The following is a 19,452-nucleotide window of genomic DNA, read 5'->3' on the forward strand; positions in this document are numbered from 1 at the left end:
TGCGGGCATGGGGGTAGCAGGCAGCGGTGACGAGCTTCGCTTCACGTTCCGGGGAATCCTCAGGCTTTTTGGCGCTAAGAGGGGCCCCTCCCTCCCTGGCTCCCTTTCCCAGCCCGGGAAGCCTTTCTTGGGGTTTAAAGAGTCCATTACTCCAAAAGCATAAGGCGAGGTTAGGTCTCAGAGGGAGACAAATATGGTTTCCATCTGATCAACGCCATGCGGCGGTGAATAAAATCGCAACAACGTGGGGCTGACAACAACAAGAGACAACTCTATCCAGCCCCAATTCTCCAGCGATTTGGTGGTTTTAGGGATCACGGAGATACTTTTTCTTACCTCCTCCCCTCACCCCACCCCCCACCCCCCACCCCCCATAATACCCAGGACCTCTATAGGATTTAGTCAGCCTCTCTTTCAACAGATGCTACAATGTTTTGATCTGCGCTCCAGAGCTGAAAAGGTGCCGCAACCGGGTTGCTATCTTTTCTTGCTTGTTTTCCGCCTCACTGATTAAGACACTAAGAAACTAAGGAATGATTTTATTTCCCAGCGCGACTCAGTGTCTCTCTCTCCCTCTCTCTCCCTCTCCCTCTTCCTCTCTCTCCCTCTCTCTCTCTCTCTCTCTCTCTCTCTCTCTCTCTCTCTCTCTCTCAATCCTAGCCCCAGCGTCAGATGGTCCTGGGGCTGGGATAATGGGAGGCGCTTTCACTCGCCTTCTCACAGATTAGGCTGGAAGGTGAACGGCACCCATTGAAGGCCCCTGCTTTGCGCAGCTCCGAGGGGACGCCTTTTAAAGAAGATATCTTAATTGTCCACCACTTAGGTTTATCGTGGGGGTGGGGGAGTTGAGATCCAACTTCTAGTTTTATTTTGTTAAAAGCTTTAAGAGCGGAAGGCAAATCCACAAAAGGGCGGGGGGGGAAGGCACCCGTTTTAAGTGAGACCAACCGCTAAGTCACTGCCTGGCTGCAAACAGTTGCCACTTGTAAAGTGACAAACTTTCCCGATATGCTCTCCTCCTCTCCCCGCGGGGTCCAGAAGGGGTCCTGCAGCCCCGGGTTTCTTTTTGCTGGCCTCTAATTCCAATCCCCGCTTCCCACATTTTTTTTTTTTTTTTTTTTTTTTTTTTTTCAGATTTAAAATTGAGCTCTCCTGTCCCTGCTGACTTTTCTCCCTTAAATGTCAGTTCTGGAGGCAGCGCAGTGCGTGGCGGCGACTGCGTGCGTGCCTGTGTAGGCCGCGTGTAAGTTTGTGTTAGACAGAACATGGAAAATATGAATCTCCATGTTTTAAAATTAAGAAAATGTCAAAGAAGCAAATGAGAGCAGAGGATGCTATCTGCAGGGGTCTTCGGAGGCAGATCCGGGCAACTTTAATTGGCGGATCGAATGTGTCAGAAAAGGGACTGAGGTGGGGCCCCCAGGATGGCAGAGGCATGAGTGACCATAGGGAGATGGGGATTGTGTTCTTCTCAGTGTCCGCCCCCCCCCCCATGCCAGATGTGCCTAGATGCACACATTTTTGTCTGTTTTCCAAAAGCAATAACCCTCCGGCCTTTCTAGTTGGCCAAAAGGAGCTATTTGCAGTCTTCCTTCTTCACCAAACCCGAAAATAAAGCGAGAGTGGGGGTGGTCCCTTCATTTTTTCCCTTGAAAAACACTTTGAAAAGTCCCCCCCGGAAACTTGGGGCAGTAAATTAGCACAGACGCCTGTACCCCGTACACGTGAGTGGAGCCCGTCCCTCTCAGCTGAGCAGCCCTCCCTCTCCGACCCCCACCTTTCTGATGGAGTGCAAAGACCCAGAGCCCAGCTGAGGCTCAGTTACTAATATTTTCTGTCCCTCATCTTCCATTTCCTCTCTCTCCCACTCTTGTACGGCCCTCCTGCCTCTTTTTCCTCTCAGCGTTCTTTTCTGTCCTTTTTTCTTATACGTCTGGCCTCTTGTATTTTTTGAGCCCTCTTTTTTCCCTCCCTTGCCCTCCGCCCCTTCCCCCAACCCAGACCCCCAATCCTTCCCCCTTGCTTCCACCCCCACCACTGGTTTCCATCCTGTCTCCCCTCCATCTCTCCAACGTAGGAAACCGGCCCTGGTCCCCATCCACCCTCCCTGCTTTCCCCCATGCCGGGCCCTGGCCCCCCATCCACCCTCCGTGCCCCCAGCCAAGCGCCCTAAATAGCACGGAGGCGCCCGCTCTTCGGACAGTGATTAATGATAGCAGAGCAGAGGGGTTAACACACTTCACTGAAAAGTCTGTTGACTGGGCTCCTTGTAACACAATGTGGCCCGCTGCACGCCTCAAGAGAATCCTTTTGTTGTCCGCGCTCATTGTAGCCTCAAAATTCTGCCCACGAAAGTTTGCCAACGCTCCTGCCCCAGGAGTTTAATAGTTTCCCTTACTCGCAGGGCATTGTGCAGCGCTGAAAAGCAGCCCCTCGCTATTCAAGTGTTGGTGGTCATCTCAATAGATCTCCAAGGGCCCATATGGTGGCCAGTGCTGATGAATCCGCCTGTTTAAATGGGGGAGAAAGTTGGGGTTTTAAAACATTTCAAAGTTCCTGAAAAGATCCCACTAGATCCTGTCACAATTCCCTGAACTCTTTGAAGGCGCAGCCTATTGTCTCCTGGTTATAAATAATATTCCTGGCCAAGTCGATTCCCACCAAGGCGCTCCTAGGGGCCCCTCCACCGCGCTGCTCGCCAAGTTTTGAGGATGGGGGGTACTCCATGTTGGTATCACTTGGGGGCCTCAGGACCCCCGACCCAGGACCCAGCATGTAGTGGCCCTGGAGGCCCAGTCAGGGTTCAGGCAGTCTTGATTCCCTTCACACGGGCTGTGGCCTTACAGGCAAGGTGCAAGGCGGGAGCCAGCTAGCCCAAGTGCACATCTTGCCCTCCAGGCAGCAAAGGAAAACAATAAAACTTTCCCGGGTATAATGATAGAAATTACATTAAAAGTGGTGGAAATGCCCTAATTAAAAATGTACCACTTAAATGATATGCCAAAGATTCAGCTGCAGCATAGAATATTTAGTTAGTGAACTCTCTACCATTTCTTTTTTAAAATTACACGTTAAAAATTTAAAAGAAATCTTACTTTTCTCTGGTGCAACACATTACAAAGAATGGACAGTCCTTTTATCTAAATATAAAATTCCATTTTCAGCAATTATAGCCTGTTCTTGGTGATGATATAATTACAGCTGTGCTCGTAATAGGTGTCAAGGCGAAGCGCACTCATACAATAGTTGAATAAAACTGCAGAACAATGCGAGCACTTCTAAATTCACAACCTTTAAAATGAAATTGACTGTGCAGAATTCAAATAAAAACTAGATAAATATTTTTTTAAAAAGATTACAAGCTTGGTTTGGTTTCTTAATAGCATTTTCTACAAACCTATCAACATCTAATTGATTAGATGGGAATTACTGATTATAGATCAACTGAAATCTTGAATATCACTCTTCCATTTTCCCAGCACAGCCATAGGTAAAGACATTCTGTAGGGAAAGGAGTGAGGCATTTGGGGACTCAGGGTTACTTACAAAAGATCATTTTAATTGGAAACTTCAGTGCTTATTTTTTCATTCAAGAAATGCTACTTTATGTGAGTATTATAAAGTCTCATCTTGATAAAAACAAAGAAAATGGTGGTCAGGTAATTAACACCACAAATGTCTTTTATTTAAAGAAGGCTGACAGTTACCCTGGGAATGTTTTGGTGAGGCTGTCGGCATATAATGCTCTTGGAGTTTAAGACTACACCAGGTCCCTTTTGGAGGCTCCAAGTTATTCCAAATTTCTCTTACCGTCCCATTCTTTTTGTTCCAGATGGCTGCCAGCAGCAGGAAGGAGGGGGAGAGAACACCAACTCCATCAGTTCCAACGGAGAAGATTCAGATGAGGCTCAAATGCGACTTCAGCTGAAGCGGAAGCTGCAAAGAAATAGAACATCCTTTACCCAAGAGCAAATTGAGGCCCTGGAGAAAGGTGATGGAGTTTTTCAAAGTAGAGAAGCAGTAAATCAAAGTAAATGCCACATCTTCAGTACAAAGAGCTAAATTTAGCCAGGGCCCTTTGCATAAAGGACTGCAAAGGTTTTTTTTTTCCGTCTTTTTATTTTCTCTGGGCATCTCTTCTGTGTGTGTGTGTGTGTGTGTGTGTGTGTGTGTGTGTGTGTGTGTGTTCTTTTCATGTACCAGTAATTCAAAGACTTAGCATCTGGCTTATAAGAGAAACATGATGATTTGGCTATTTCAGGCCACAGAAAGGTCATTGAATGTCATTCCAAAGAAAATTTCACTTGGTACAGTCAACACTAGAAGCGTTTTAAAGGGAATTGGTTGGAGGTGATGGGAGTGGGGAGGTGGGAAACAGCTTGATCCAGTTTGGTCAACATATTTTGTGTAGTTCTGGCACAATGTGGAAAATCAACTTATTTTTTCAGAGTTTGAGAGAACCCATTATCCAGATGTGTTTGCCCGAGAAAGACTAGCAGCCAAAATAGATCTACCTGAAGCAAGAATACAGGTACCAAGGGACGGTGCAGTTTCACACTTTGTGATTCATACCATTTGCCTTTCCTAGCGACAGAGGTGCTTGTACAGAGCACTGTTTATTTATAGGAATAAAAACAGGTTCAGTCTGCTAGATACTCTGCTGCCATGGGTATGGGGAGGGCAGCAGCGGAGGTGTCGAGGTGGGGCTGGGCTCGACATAGGCACAGTGCTAACCTGTCCTATCTGATTTCCAGGTATGGTTTTCTAATCGAAGGGCCAAATGGAGAAGAGAAGAAAAACTGAGGAATCAGAGAAGACAGGCCAGCAACACACCTAGTCATATCCCTATCAGCAGTAGTTTCAGCACCAGTGTCTACCAACCAATCCCACAACCCACCACACCCGGTAATTCTAAATACTAATATACTACAAATCAGTGTGTTAAACCTGTTTGCTCTGGGCTCTGACTCTCACACTGACTACTGTCGTTTCTCTTGCTCTCAGTTTCCTCCTTCACATCTGGCTCCATGTTGGGCCGAACAGACACAGCCCTCACAAATACCTACACCGCTCTGCCGCCCATGCCCAGCTTCACCATGGCAAATAACCTGCCTATGCAAGTAAGTGTGGCCGGAGGTGGTCTGCGTAACCCCGGCCCCAGAGAAGTGAGGAGTGGGTCAGGGCCTTCGGACCTCATTGGCTATGTGTGTGGCCTTGGGAGCTTTTCACACTACAGTAATTGGCTTGACCAGTCGCCAGAGACAGTCAATCCAATCTCTTTTAAGTGATTGACTCATTGATTCATGCCTTAAAAAATAATAATAATCAAAATCTGTCCAGTTTTGTCAAGTTAACCTGCCTCTTGTACTGTTTAGCTTGATAATGTTGGTAGTGGGGCATGTTTGGGGTACCAGTAAGACAGCCAATACAATCTCTTTTAAGTGGTTGACTCATTAATTCATGCCCTAACAAAAGTAATGATAAAAATCGGTCGTTTTGTCAAGTTGATCTGCTTTTTATCATAATGTTACCTGGATAATGTTGGGTGGCGGGGCGGGGGGGGATGTTTTGGGTACCAGGGAGCCTGGTGCCAGAAAGTGGAAATAATGATGGCACATTATCAGATAGCAAGAGATTAGTATTTTCAAATTTGGGTTTATACTATGTTTGCATGCTAAATATATAATCTGTGTATGCATTTGGGGCATTACTTAGGGTATGTGTGATAAACTGATGAGAAAGAAAAAAGGATCGGAAATGGGATTCCTATTTACATGGTGAGATATAGTTAATATAATGAGGAAGCTAGTTTTTCTGTCTACATCTACAATAAGGAAAGGCGTAGCAGGTATTTGCTGGAAATTTGGTGTGTCTTTGCTGTGAATGGTGTGACAAGTATGTGGCTCTCTTACCTGCCGGGGAAGCTTGATGCTGTTCACCTGGTATGACAGCCTGCCTGTCCTCTTAGTTCTGTCCCAAATATCTATTAGCCCCTACATTTTGAGGCCTTGCACTAGGTTCACCCTTTATGATGAAAGTTGGATAAGGCAGGTGGTTTGTACTAGACCTTTGTTGATGATGGGTTCTTGATAGGAAAAACGTCTGTCTTCTGGTGGGCCTCTCCCAATGGTTTCCTAGAACTCCTGTTTGTCCAACAATTAGAGATGTTAAAGATGGTACGATAATGACCAGCGTGAGCCCCTGCTGGAAACAGCTCTGGGGCTACACAGATTGTTTATTCTCCACTGAGCATTTTTTGCTGGATTTCAAATCCAAATAACAGCAGAATAAATATTTCAGTCTTCAGACTAATATAGGAGCAGCTAGATAAGCAACTCAGAGGAATTATTCACATATTTATTTTTATTGCATCTGGATATTATTGGCCATAGTGCAATTGATGTAAATTAAGGGATTAACAGCCCATTAGTTGGTATTGCTGTAACTGCCTTGGAATTTTCCAGAAGTCAGGTTGCCTAGAGGAAGTTATTGCAGGAATTAGAAACAAATGCAAGCTGAAATTCTGGCAGGGCCCTCAAGGCCTGTTTGCCTCTTTGAACTTGATGTTAGCAGTCATCATCAGACTTTAATGAGGCCACAGAGTGTCTTGTTCAGTTTCATATATTGTAACAACATCCAGGTTTCTGTGAAGATAGCAATATGTGTATGTGAGAAAATAATAAGACCAACAGGTAGATGCTGCCATTATATCAAGATTGTTTCCACACATAGACCAGTGTGGGAATTCCATCTATCTCAAACGCTGACTTTTAAAAATTACGTAATTTATATAATTCAAAACGTACATGCATTCATTCAGCATAGAGAAAATCAAAATGATCAGTAACTTTACTCTTCAGAGAAAACTACTCTTTGAATTTTGGAGTGGGTGAGCCAGTTTGTCTATCCATTTATTCATTCTCTTGACCAAAATAGTCATTTTACAAATCATGGGTGTCTTCCTCTGGACCTTCTCTGATTTGTTTCCCTCTCTGAGAATGGTGGATCTTCGAATGTGAAACATCTCTCCAGTTTGCAGAGAAGAGAAATAATAGTATACTGTACTATCATTTAACACGCTTGTTCCTGACACACTTCTATTAACTGATCCCAAGTTTGCTGCCATCGCATAGTACCGTGAGAGCTCATAAGGGGCTTTGTTAGGAGAAAGGTTTTATCTTCTCAGTGCTGCCATTCTGAATAGTTCCAGGGTAGCAATGATTTTCTGGTTACAACTCAATCTGGGCTTTTGGGTCTGTTAGGAAGTCATGGTAATTCTCAGGATGTGGGTGGGTTACATTTACTAACTCAATCTGGGCTTTTGGGTCTATTAGGAAGTTATGATTAATTCTCAATATGGGGGTGGTTTATATTTACTAACACTTCTGATCATTTTAACTTGGGGTCATTACAGATCTGCTTCTTCAAAGAAGCTTTTATCCCAGGAATCTGGCTGTGAAAGGTTCCCAAGGTCGCTAAGCCATACTTTACTGAGAGCTCCTCCTCCCACTGCCCTCTGTCCCAAAGCTAGAGATATGGGCTTTAGGGGTCACAGGATTCCCAAATAAATCCAGATTTGCAGGGAGAGGGGATGTGTTTTGATGAAGGTCCTCATGCTATAGGTTCTCCAAAGATGCCAGCAGAGGTTAGAGACAAGAATCCTATTAATTTCTGGATAGAGGCAACCATCTAGCTGGACAGTTGTCAGAAAATACAGTGCTTTAGAAGCTTGATATATAGGCAACTTTCTTCTTGCTGGAGGCCTAATCTTAGATTGATCATATGGAATTCCAGTACTTCATGTGAAGGCATCTTTAATGATCGGATTTGTTGGCAGAGTTCTTGGGGAGGAGGGCGCCTGGGGCTGTGGCTGTATCATGTGTTTCTCAGTAACCACAGGTTTGCCTCTCTCCTCACAGCCCCCTGTCCCCAGCCAGACCTCCTCATACTCCTGCATGCTGCCCACCAGCCCTTCGGTGAATGGGCGGAGTTATGATACCTACACCCCCCCACATATGCAGACACACATGAACAGTCAGCCAATGGGCACCTCGGGCACCACTTCAACAGGTGAGCCACTGCTTTCTGCAGGCTGCACAGAGGTGGCCTGTACAGTTTCTTTTGCCAGGTGATCTCTATTCACTGGAAGTTTACCCAAACAGAATCTCCTGGCCTCGTGGGAGGGCGTGTTTAACTCTTTGCTGTCCTTGTCCCTGGGGGATGGGGATTGAAAAGGGAAATTCAGTTAAGCTAATTAGTAACTTGATACCATATAGACAAAAACCAAAATTGTTTTTCCTGAATTTGGTCACAAAAGTTGTATATGAAGACAAAGCCTGAGACTGCGTTTTCTGAGGACAGATTATTAGATAAAGCTCAGCAGGTGGCCCACTGAGCTGTAGGTGGGTGCTTGTTGAAATGCTTCTTGCCCTTGTAGTTTGTAGCTCGTGGCTCCTCTAGACCTTTCGCTGCAAATAAAAAACTGACACATTGGTTTTCCAGAGACAGTTTTATTGTAAAAAGTCCAAACATTCAAACAAATGGAGGGATTTTTTTTCTTTTCTTTTGGATGGTGGTGGAGGGGACCTGGGATCCAATAGGTGTATATTAACATGTTGTCTCGTTTCTGAAGGTGCTACTTATATTTGTAACAGTGAAGTATTTTTTAATACAATAAAATGTGTTAGAAAGTATAAAGGTTTTCTGTTTTTGTTTTTTGTAAACCTACACATTTGTATTCCATGTCTGTTTCTCAAAGGTTATATCTACATGGCTGTTTCTTTCATCCCCTTTCAGGACTCATTTCCCCCGGTGTGTCAGTTCCAGTGCAAGTTCCTGGAAGTGAACCTGATATGTCCCAATACTGGCCAAGATTACAGTAAAAAAAAATAAAAAAAGAAAGGAAATATTGTGTGAATTCAGTCAGTGACTATGTGGACACAACAGTTGAGCATTCAGGAAAGAAAGAAAAATGGCTGTTAGAGGCGCTTCAGTTCTACAACCGTGTCCTTTATTGTACCACTGGGGAATGGACTTGAAACACGGACCTTTGTATACAGAAGGCACGCTATCAGTTGGAACAAATCTTCATTTTGGTATCCAAACTTTTATTCATTTTGGTGTATTATTTGTAAATGGGCATTTGTATGTTATAATGAAAAAAAGAACAACGTAGACTGGATGGATGTTTGATCTGTGTTGGTCATGAAATTGTTTTTTTTTAAAAAAAGAAAACCATGATCAACAAGCTTTGCCACGGTTTTAAGAGTTTTATCAAGATATATCGAATACTGCTACCCATCTGTTCATAGTTTATGGACTGATGTTCCAAGTTTGTATCATTCCTTTGCATATAATGAAACCTGGAACAACATGCACTAGATTTATGTAAGAAATATTTGTTGGTTTTCCAAAGGTTGTTAACAGATGAAGTTTATGTGCAAAAAAGGGTAAGATATAAATTCAAGGAAGAAAAAAGTTGATAGCTAAAAGGTAGAGTGTGTCTTCGATATAATCCAATTTGTTTTATGTCAAAATGTAAGTATTTGTCTTCCCTAGAAATCCTCAGAATGATTTCTATAATAAAGTTAATTTCATTTATATTTGACAAGAATACTCTATAGATGTTTTATACACATTTTCATGCAATCATACGTTTCTTTTTTGGCCAGCAAAAGTTAATTGTTCTTAGATATAGTTGTATTACTGTTCACGGTCCAATCATTTTGTGCATCTAGAATTCATTCCTAATCAATTAAAAGTGCTTGCAAGAGTTTTAAACTTAAGTGTTTTGAAGTTGTTCACAACTACATATCAAAATTAACCATTGTTGATTGTACAAAAACCATGCCAAAGCCTTTGTATTTCCTTTATTATACAATTTTCTTTTTAACCTTATAGTGTGGTGTTACAAATTTTATTTCCATGTTAGATCAACACTCTAAACCAATGGTTACTTTCATACACACTCTATTTTACATCCTGATGATCTTTAAAACAATAATTCTTGTAGATATCATAAATCAAAAATGTGTTAGAAAAAAATTCCACTTAATGCTGGGTGTAGCTTTGTGCCCACTTATACCCACAACATATATACAACATTTCCTAGTTAGTCATTTAATTCAAAAGCTCAAAGTCTAGAAATAATTTTAAAATGCTACAAGCTATTAGGAGTTGTTTTTTGAATTAGGACTGGCATTTTCAATCTGGGCAGATTTCCATTGTCAGCCCATTTCAACAATGATTTCACTGAAGTATATTCAAAAGTAGATTTCTTAAAGGAGACTCTCTGAAAGCTGTTGCCTTTCTCAAATAGGCCCTGTCCCTTTTCTGTCTCCCTCCCCTTTGCACAAGAGGCATCATTTCCCATTGAACCACTACAGCTGTTCCCATTTGAATCTTGCTTTCTGTGCGGTTGTGGATGGTTGGAGGGTGGAGGGGGATGTTGCATGTCAAGGAATAATGAGCACAGACACATCAACAGACAACAACAAAGCAGACTGTGACTGGCCGGTGGGAATTAAAGGCCTTCAGTCATTGGCAGCTTAAGCCAAACATTCCCAAATCTATGAAGCAGGGCCCATTGTTGGTCAGTTGTTATTCGCAATGAAGCACAGATCTGATCATGTTTAAAGTGGAGGCACGCAGGGCAGGAGTGCTTGAGCCCAACCAAAGGATGGAAAAAAAATAAGCCTTTGTTGGGTAAAAAAGGCCTGTCTGAGACTTTTATTTGTTCTGTGCAACATATAAGTCAATATAGATAAGTTTTCCTCTGCAAACTTCAGTAAAAAGCCTGGGGCTTCTGGCAGTCTGGATTAAAATGCTTGCACATGCAGAAACCTCTGGGGACAAAGACACACTTCCACTGCATTGTACTATGCTTTAAAAAAAAAATCCCCAAAAGCAAATGATCAGAAATATAGAAATTAATGGAAGGATTAAAAAATATAACCTTCTAGTTCAATATCTACTGTTTTTCAGTTAAGGAATTACTTGTGAATAGGTAATTGAGATTCATCGCTCTGGCATGAAATATACTAATAATTTTATTCAACCAGAGTTGCTGCACATTTAGAGTCACCTTTGTAAGTTGATTGTTTTTTGTATGTGTGCATGTAGTTTTATTCAGTGCAGGCGCTGTGCAGCCTGCACTGCACAGTGGCACACTTCTTTCAGGGGAGTGCGCACGCGTATGCACTGTTGGTACAATTGCCCGTGCAGACATTTCTACCTCCTGACATTTTGCAGTCTCCATTCCCCGAGGGCCGGCCGTGTGCTGAGGGAACTGTCAGAGAACGGCTATGTGGGAGTGCGTGCCGCAGCTGCTGGCTGGCTTACTTCTTCCTTCTCACTGGCTATGATTTCTACCAGGGTCAGGCAGCCAGTTCTGGCCCACGGTTCTGTTGTGTAGAGAACAGAGACTTTGGAGACCTGGGTGTGGCACACCAGGCGTAAGAGGTGGGAATGGGAGAAAAGGAGTGACGTGGGAGCAGAGCGTCTGTATGTATGCACCTGGGCATGTATATGTGTGCTCTGAGGGTCAGGGCAAAGTGGCACATCCTGGTTTAGTCTGAAGAAGCAGTTGCTCAGCTGCAGAAGCCCCCTGGTCCAGCAGGATGGGAACGGCTGCCTTGCCTTCTGCCCACACCCTAGGGACATGAGCTGTCCTTTCGAACAGAGCTCCAGGCACTCTCTTGGGGACAGCATGGCAGGCACTGTGTGGTAGCAGTGACTGGGAGTTGGCCTTTTACTCATTGTTGAAATAATTTATTTTTGTTTATTTAACGATAGATATATTTATATATTTATCAATGGGGTATCTGCAGGGATGTTTTGACGCCATCTTCCAGGATGGAGACTATTTGTGAAGACCACAGTAGAATCACAGGACTAAAAGCCTAAAATTTTTCTTCAAACTTTGACTTGGGAAAACCAGGTGAACAGAATAAGAGCTGAATGTTTTAAGTAATAAACGTTCAAATTGTTCTAAGTAAAAAAATGCATTTTACTGCAATGAATTTCCAGAATATTTTTCCCCCAAAGCTATGCCTCCTAACCCTTAAATGGTAAACAATTGGTTTCTTGATACAGCTCACATCATTTCTTCCTACTTTTTATTATCAATAGTTTTCCTAAGATTCACTCAGTGTTATTTTCAGATTTAGCTTTGTTCTGTCAATGTCATCTTAGGATTGTGTTTATATTCCTTTTACTTATTTCTTTTTGCTCTGGGCCCTCATGTTAATAAGATTAAAAAAAAGGCATTTCTTCTCCGTATGTTTGGCTTACCAAGGCCAAATATATATTCTTCTCTTTTCCATTTTTCAAGAATAAACGTCATCTGCTTTTTTTGTTTTTCTGTTCTGACTTGGTACTGAATAACTCAACTGCTCAGTTTTAAAGTTCAAAGTGTAAGTATTTAGTACTGCTTATTTCAATAATGTCGATGGTGACTATCTTTGGAAAGCAGTAACATGCTGTCTTAGAAATGACATTAATAACGGGCTTAAACAAATGAAGAGGGTTCCTCTCCACTCTCCTTTTTTATGTGTATGTGTGTCTGATCTGTTAAAATTAAAAGATGGACAGGGAATTGATTGCAGAGTGTCGCTTCCTTCTGAAGTAGTTTTATTTTGTCTACTGTTATTTAAGGATCCTGGAGGTGGACATAAGGAATAAATGAAAGAGAAAAGTAGATATTGTCTAGTGGCTACTAAAAGGAAATTCAAAAGGTTTTAGAACCCTAGCACCTGAGCAAATTGCAGTCGTCAAAATATTTACCTCATGTTAAAGAAAGGCAAATCTAGTGTAAGAAATGAATACCATATAGGGTTTTGAAGTTCATATACTAGAAACACTTAAAAGATATAATTTCAGATACTATATTTGGCATTGTTCTTAAGCTTTTATATCTTTAAGTTGATAATGTAAACAAATCTATTTTAATAGAGGGTATATTTCATAATGTATCAAAATGGTGTCTATACCTACAGTAGCATTACCGAAGAATGATATGTTTATGTAGTAAGTTATTAACATAATGAGTAACAAATAATGTTTCCAGAAGAAAGGAAAACACATTTTCAGAGTGGGTTTCTATCAGAGGAAGACAAAAATATACAGCCCTCTCTAGTAGCTTATTTTTACAAAGCCTGCCCAGTAAATTAGAAAAACAAAGCACTTGGATATGATTTTTGGAAAGCCCAGGTACTCTTATTATTCAAAATGCACTTTTACTGAGTTTAAGAAGTTTCTTTTATATTTAAAATGAGGGTTCAAATATGCACATTCAATTTTTATAGTATTTATCTATTTGCAAAGCATAGATTAACTAGTAATTAGCTGTTAATTTTATAGACATGGTAGCTAGAGAAGTAAATCAATGACCTATTAAGTATTTTGACAAGCAATTTACATATCTGATGACCTCACATCTCCTTTTCAGAGAGTCAAATGCTATGAAATTGTTCCATTGTGTGTTTGTATAAAATGAATCAACACGGTAAGAAAAAGGTTAGAGTTATTAAAATAATAACCTGACTAAAATACTCATTTGAATTTATTCAGAATGTTCATAATGCTTTCAAAGGACATAGCAGAGCTTTTGTGGAGTATCCGCACAACATTATTTATTATCTATGGACTAAATCAATTTTTTGAAGTTGCTTTAAAATTTAAAAGCAACTTTGCTTAATATAAAAGCCCTTTAATTTTAACTGACAGATCAATTCTGAAACTTTATTTTGAAAAGAAAATGGGGAAGAATTTGTCTTTAGAATTAAAAGAAATGAAAAAAATAAACCAGACGTTCTAAAAAAATAGAATAAGAAACCTGATTTTTAGTACTAATGAAATAGCGGGTGACAAAATAGTTGTCTTTTTGATTTTGATCACAAAAAATAAACTGGTAGTGACAGGATATGATGGAGAGATTTGACATCCTGGCAAATCACTGTCATTGATTCAATTATTCTAATTCTGAATAAAAGCTGTATACAGTATGTGTTTATGCTACAGTGGGTTTTTTTAAGTGACTGACATTCATCATATTGGTTAGACAGTTTTAAAAACCTAGTCTTTGTTTTCTACAATGTTGTCAAGAACAAATAAAGTGTAATTTGTGGTATATTAAAAGCAAGCTGCTTAAAAATGCTCGTTATAACTGCTTCAAAATATTCTAATATATTTGAAAATGTATTTTGGGAATTCAGTTTCTCCCAATGGATGTTGAACACCTTTTTAAAAATCAAGACTCTTAAATATGCAAGTTACTTTTTAACTTTCCTTTTTATTATCTGTCAAAAGCTTTGAGAATATGGAATTATAATTAAAACACCTAGTGTTTTATATGAAAACTGGTTCAGTAGGCTATCCACCCCCTCGCAAAGATATGTTTATATGGTTAGAAATTTACACATCCAACCAATGTTCATGATTAGCAAAAGGTTTATGTGATGCAATGGAAATCTGAGTTAGTTTCATTTTTCCACTTTGTCTCAGACCTATGTCCTGTAAAATCTCTCATGGAGCTTCAGTATATGTTTTTTCCCCTGGTATCCTAGCATAAATGTAGCTGTCAGTTTGAATTTCAATCCTGAATGATGCCTGTTGACATAATTTCATAGTGCTGACTTCAATTGTTCAGGATTACTAAACTAAAGACCAACTACTCCTTTTTTCTATGTTTGAGTTCTATATAAAGAACTCAAGTTCTTTATATTTATTAACTACTATGGTAGACTAATTATCTTTCACGGAGTCTAAATCCCAAAATATTATTTTGTCTTTATCAATTTAATAACCAGATACATAAATGAAAATTTATTTTATATATTAGCAAACACATTTTCATTAAAAAAAAAACTTAGCATTTTTGGTGGCAAGTGACTGTTTTCTGAAATAAAGAGAAAATATGTTTTCATATACAATCTTGAATTTCATATGTTTTGTATGCTACCTGCTGTGACATGCACTTTACCATGACACTAAATGCCTTAGTACACGCACACAAATGACCACAGTCAGGCATCTTGAGATTTTGACATTTTTTGGCGTTTATTTAAAAGTAAAATTATTTTCTCTATAGTATGAAGGGAAAATTTTAAAAGTATTTGTGCTGTGCTATTTCTGTAAAAAGTTAAAAAATGAGAAATGGCAGCCCCATTTTACAATCCTGTATTTTTCAAGGAGTAGAGGGTCAAATTGTTAAGAAAAATATTTACATAAGCTATTAGCAATCATAATTAGAGTGTCATAGAATTCTGCATGCAATGGCTAAGGAGGAATCCCTAGAAGTCCAGGTGCTTCTTGCCTCCGGCCATCATGCCACAGCCTGGGCCCAGCCGCTTGGCAGATTCTGCCAGATCCTGTTTGCTTGAGCGGCTCACTGTGTCTGACAAGTCTGGAGGCAAATGCAGTCGCTATGGCAGAAGATTTCAGGAGAAGAAAAAAAGAAAAAAAATTAATTTTCCTTTGGCTAGCATACTTCAGAATACAATATTATGCTCTGTTGATCAGCATTTAGTCTTGCATATAAAATTCCTTCTAAAACAATTCTTCAGACTGAATTCCAATATAATCACCTCCTGTTCCTACTGGATTTTACAAATTACAGCCATCGCAGAAACTGAACCAGGAATCTTAGTGGAACATTTTCAGTGTCCAAACCAAAATGTATTAAGATCTTTTCTCATTTAGGCAGAAGTGAACACATGTAAACACATAAATAAAAGCATCATTGAAAAATATCACATAAATTATGGTGGATATCTTTTTTCTTTTTGGCTTTGTTTTGTTTTGCCAGGGCTCCAACATGCAATTTTTTAAATTAAATGCAGCTTTTCAGCAATTATAGATTCCCATGAATACTTGCTTGTCTTTGTCTATTAGTTGACCTGATTGTTCTTTTTCAAGGTTATACTTTCTCTAGGAACTTAAAATGTTCACAGAAATATTGACAACATAAAAAAATTATACCAACCAGAGGGTGAATTTTTTCATATGTACAGGTAAGTCAGCCATAGCATCTATTGCAGGTCTTGGTAAGTTTGTTTCTATGCATAATGTTGGGTCATGTTTTCAAAAGTATAGTGTTGCTTTGAACACCCTCCCAACCCCCGCCCATCCCAACTGTTTTTCTGCAGATACAGGCTGATTTAAGCTGACCCAGTAGCTGACCACAATTACAGAAGTTACTGTAATTAGGGAGAAACATTCATATTTCAAAAAAACATTTTTCTGTTTTCAAAAGAATCTCTATCACATTCCTTTAACTCTCAGTGCTCCGAGCTCAAAAAATTTATTTCATAAAAATTCAAACTTGAAGGAACATATCTGTTGTGTGAGACACAAAGTGGTGTGGAAGGCTAAAGACAAGGCAGCATATAGGGCTCCCCACTGCTGACTATGCAGAGCCTTCTAGAGGAGAACTGACCTGGAGGCGACCTAGCTGAATCCCTTCATTTGGAAAACTCCCTCCAATATGGGAAGGGAAAACAGATGAAAAAGGGTAGAACCGTATTTTTTTTGGTCAAAATATTGTGGTCCACAAGCACATGTTCCAATTAGTTTCTTTCTTGAATAAAACGCTTTTTATTGTCATGTAAACACAAGCTGTTGTGCACATGACCAAAATATTTAAAACTAAAAAGAATTTATGAAAAAATATTATTCCTTGATCTCAACCTGCCTGTACTTATTTTTTAACACACATATATCTAGGATGAAAGATACTATTATACAAATACATGATCAATGAAGATGTCAGAAAGGTCGAGAAGGTCAAGGAAAGCTGTAGCAGTCACACAATAATCTCCATACAGAACTATTCCTAGTATCCACAGAACCCAGCTTGCCACTTATTAATTAAACATCTATTTCTTGAATGATAAAAAAGCATAAATACAGACATATTTGTTTCTTTGTTTCAAGCAATTCTTTCATTTCTTTATGTTCTAGTTTGTTCCAGGAAAGATTTCAGGCAGAAACAAAAGCATGAAAGGCTTAGGAATCAGCCAGGCACAGTGGCTCATGCCTGTAATCCCAGCATTTTGGGAGGCTGAGGAAGGTGGATACAAGGTCAGGAGATTGAGACCATCCTGGCCAACATGGTGAAATCCCATCTCTACTAAAAACACAAAAATTAGCTGGGTGTGGTGGCAGGTGCCTGTAATCTCAGCTACTTGGGAGGCTGAGGCAGAATTGCTTGAATCAGGGTGTTGGAGGTTGCAGTGAACTGAGATTGTGCCACAGCATTCCAGCCTGGCGACAGAGTGAGACTCCATCTCAAAAAAAAAAATAAAAAATAAAAAAAAGTGAAAGGCTCAGGAATCTGAAAGGCAGGCGTAGTTCTAAAATTTGGGGTTACAAATGTCTATGTAGGGTTAATTCTATCAGTGTCCATGTGAGGAAGCAGGAGGGAAAGAGATCTTTAATTATATGTCAGAGTTTTAATGTTTAAGATCTTGTAGTTATTGCTAATGAGCAAAGGATAGCTGACCAGGATACATGCATGATCTGAAGGTTATCTGAAAAGGAAAATTACCATAAGAAACATGTGCGTATATAGTTTTGGTTGGGACCTGACAAATGAGGTTAGATAGTGATTAGGCTGTTTGGTAAATCAATTGGAGTCAACAAATATTGAGAATCCACTTGAAGCAAGGCATTCTGAAAGGATACGTCAATAGAGTACCTTCCACACTAATTTCCTTACAATCCAGTAACATGAATAAGTCAAGTACACAGGTAACCCTCACAGTGAACACTCCAAGTTATATTTACAAGAAAGGCAGAGATAAAGCAGAAGTCATAGTTGGAGAAGGAGAACAGGAAGGAGCTTTATGGGGTTGGGATCTGAGCTAGGTCTGAAGTAATGAACTGGATTCTGACATGACAAATGGAGATTTGCTTAACAGGAGAACCAGTATATCTTTATGATTACATGATGCATTTAGTTAAAGGGTCATACTGCTGTGATAATCTAAATGAGGAAACTTGTGTGGTTTATTTAAAACAAGCATAATACAATTTATTTCAGCAGCCTACCTATTTGCCTGTGAACTGGCTAAGCATTTCTCTGCCTCTGCTTTTCTAGGCAATGAATGTGAGCCAGTTGGCTGAAAGCCCTTCAGAGCAAAAGTAGCTAAATGTGACATGTGACATGCTTGGAAACCTTTCAGGTTGAATGGCTTTGAAGTAAAGTCAAATATCATTCGTGTGAGACTTCTGAGCATAAAAATTTAGGGGTAATAGAATTAACTGCTTTTAACCAAATGCTACATTGTTAAGCTAGTTGTATACTCATGCCCTTTGAAAAAGCCCAAGGATGGCTCTTGGAAATATGTGAATCTCTCTGTGATTTTGTCTGCTTTTGTTGATTATTACTTGAACGAGCTTACTATGCAATCTAAATTCTCAAGCAGTGGGTTTTGTTTTCTTTCTTTCTGAGCCTCCCCCTGTGCACCATGTCACTGCAATGTGAAACAGCCAGGAAGAACGAGAGATCAGGTTCCAGGCTTGCCAGGTGTGTCAGGGATTTTTCCTTTGAGGCTTCCAAAGCATTTACACACTTGACATGTAAATGCTCAGATGCTGCTGTACCCCAGATCTGTCTTCTGAAAAAATATGCTGCACGATACTCTGCATAGCATGGTGACCTCCTTTAGACTTAAAACTGCAGGGCTGTAGGGTATATAAACTTTTAGACATTGAGGTTTCACTGAATAATGGTTTAAATAAAAATCAGACTACAAAAAAAATCATATTTTTCTCAACCTGGTACACCAAATCAAGGTACTCCTATTTCTCATTTTATATCTGGGGTTCTGAAGCAAGGGCCAAAACCAAAACCATATCTTGTATCTTGAGCTGAAATTTTTCCACTTGATTTTCTTTTCTCAGATTCTTGGAGGAAGAGACGGTGTGATGCAGGAGATGGATAGCTGGCTGGCTGGCTGCCTGCCTATTTCTTCCATTAATGCCTTGAATAAAACAATGATTTCTGTGTAGGCAAAGAGATCTGGGAAAGGTGTGACAACTTCCATGGTTCCTGCACAGGCTGGGGTGATTTGCTGTAATCCCACTAGATCAATGCTGCAACGAGGGAAACAGTGAGGCTAGCAAAACACTCTGGCAGATTATGAAAACTCCTGCCAAAAGGCACCCCTAGGCCCATGGGAAGCCCAGGGTCATAATAAGACAGCAGCAGCAGAAGTGATTTGCTCTGAGACTCCAAGGGGTACCGAGGAGAGCTGGACTTTGAGATTCTTTCCCCTCTACCTGACTCTCCGTCTCTTTGTTGGGCTTAGCCAATGTCTATATTTTGTTCCTTCTGACTCTGTGGCTAAACTGATCCTATAGACACACAGGATTGGAATTCCTGGCTCAACAGTTTCCTTCCTAATTCCTTTTCTTCCAGCCTGCCAGGCCTGGGCTCAGCACTCACAGTTT

The 19,452-nt window shown here is 40.3% G+C and overlaps 2 protein-coding genes across 24 annotated transcripts in view; one reads left to right on the forward strand and one right to left on the reverse strand.

Annotated features, from left to right (window-relative positions):
• Positions 1 to 9,613, forward strand: part of PAX6 (paired box 6) — a 28,994-nt gene extending 19,381 nt beyond the window's left edge. For 17 of the 18 annotated variants that reach the window (XM_032282336.1, XM_032282346.1, XM_032282341.1 and 14 more), the window contains 6 exons: positions 3,833 to 3,991; positions 4,449 to 4,531; positions 4,755 to 4,905; positions 5,005 to 5,120; positions 7,920 to 8,070; positions 8,797 to 9,613. In XM_032282336.1, the coding sequence (XP_032138227.1) occupies positions 3,833 to 3,991; positions 4,449 to 4,531; positions 4,755 to 4,905; positions 5,005 to 5,120; positions 7,920 to 8,070; positions 8,797 to 8,882 (746 nt within the window). In that variant the 3' untranslated portion in view covers positions 8,883 to 9,613. The remainder of the gene's footprint in view (positions 1 to 3,832; positions 3,992 to 4,448; positions 4,532 to 4,754; positions 4,906 to 5,004; positions 5,121 to 7,919; positions 8,071 to 8,796) is intronic. The other variant, XM_032282344.1, reaches the window with a different exon arrangement.
• The window catches only part of ELP4 (elongator acetyltransferase complex subunit 4), a 249,766-nt gene continuing 239,043 nt past the window's right edge, over positions 8,730 to 19,452 (reverse strand). For 3 of the 6 annotated variants that reach the window (XM_032282331.1, XM_032282330.1, XM_032282332.1), the window contains one exon: positions 12,362 to 15,422. In XM_032282331.1, the coding sequence (XP_032138222.1) occupies positions 15,277 to 15,422 (146 nt within the window). In that variant the 3' untranslated portion in view covers positions 12,362 to 15,276. Of the gene's footprint in view, positions 15,423 to 19,452 lie in introns of all 6 variants that reach the window. The other 3 variants (XM_032282329.1, XM_032282333.1, XM_032282334.1) reach the window with 2 other exon arrangements.

The sequence above is a fragment of the Sapajus apella genome, unplaced genomic scaffold, assembly GCF_009761245.1.
Source record: "Sapajus apella isolate SASKATOON/1434 unplaced genomic scaffold, GSC_monkey_1.0 scaffold14, whole genome shotgun sequence".
NCBI lineage: Eukaryota > Metazoa > Chordata > Mammalia > Primates > Cebidae > Sapajus > Sapajus apella.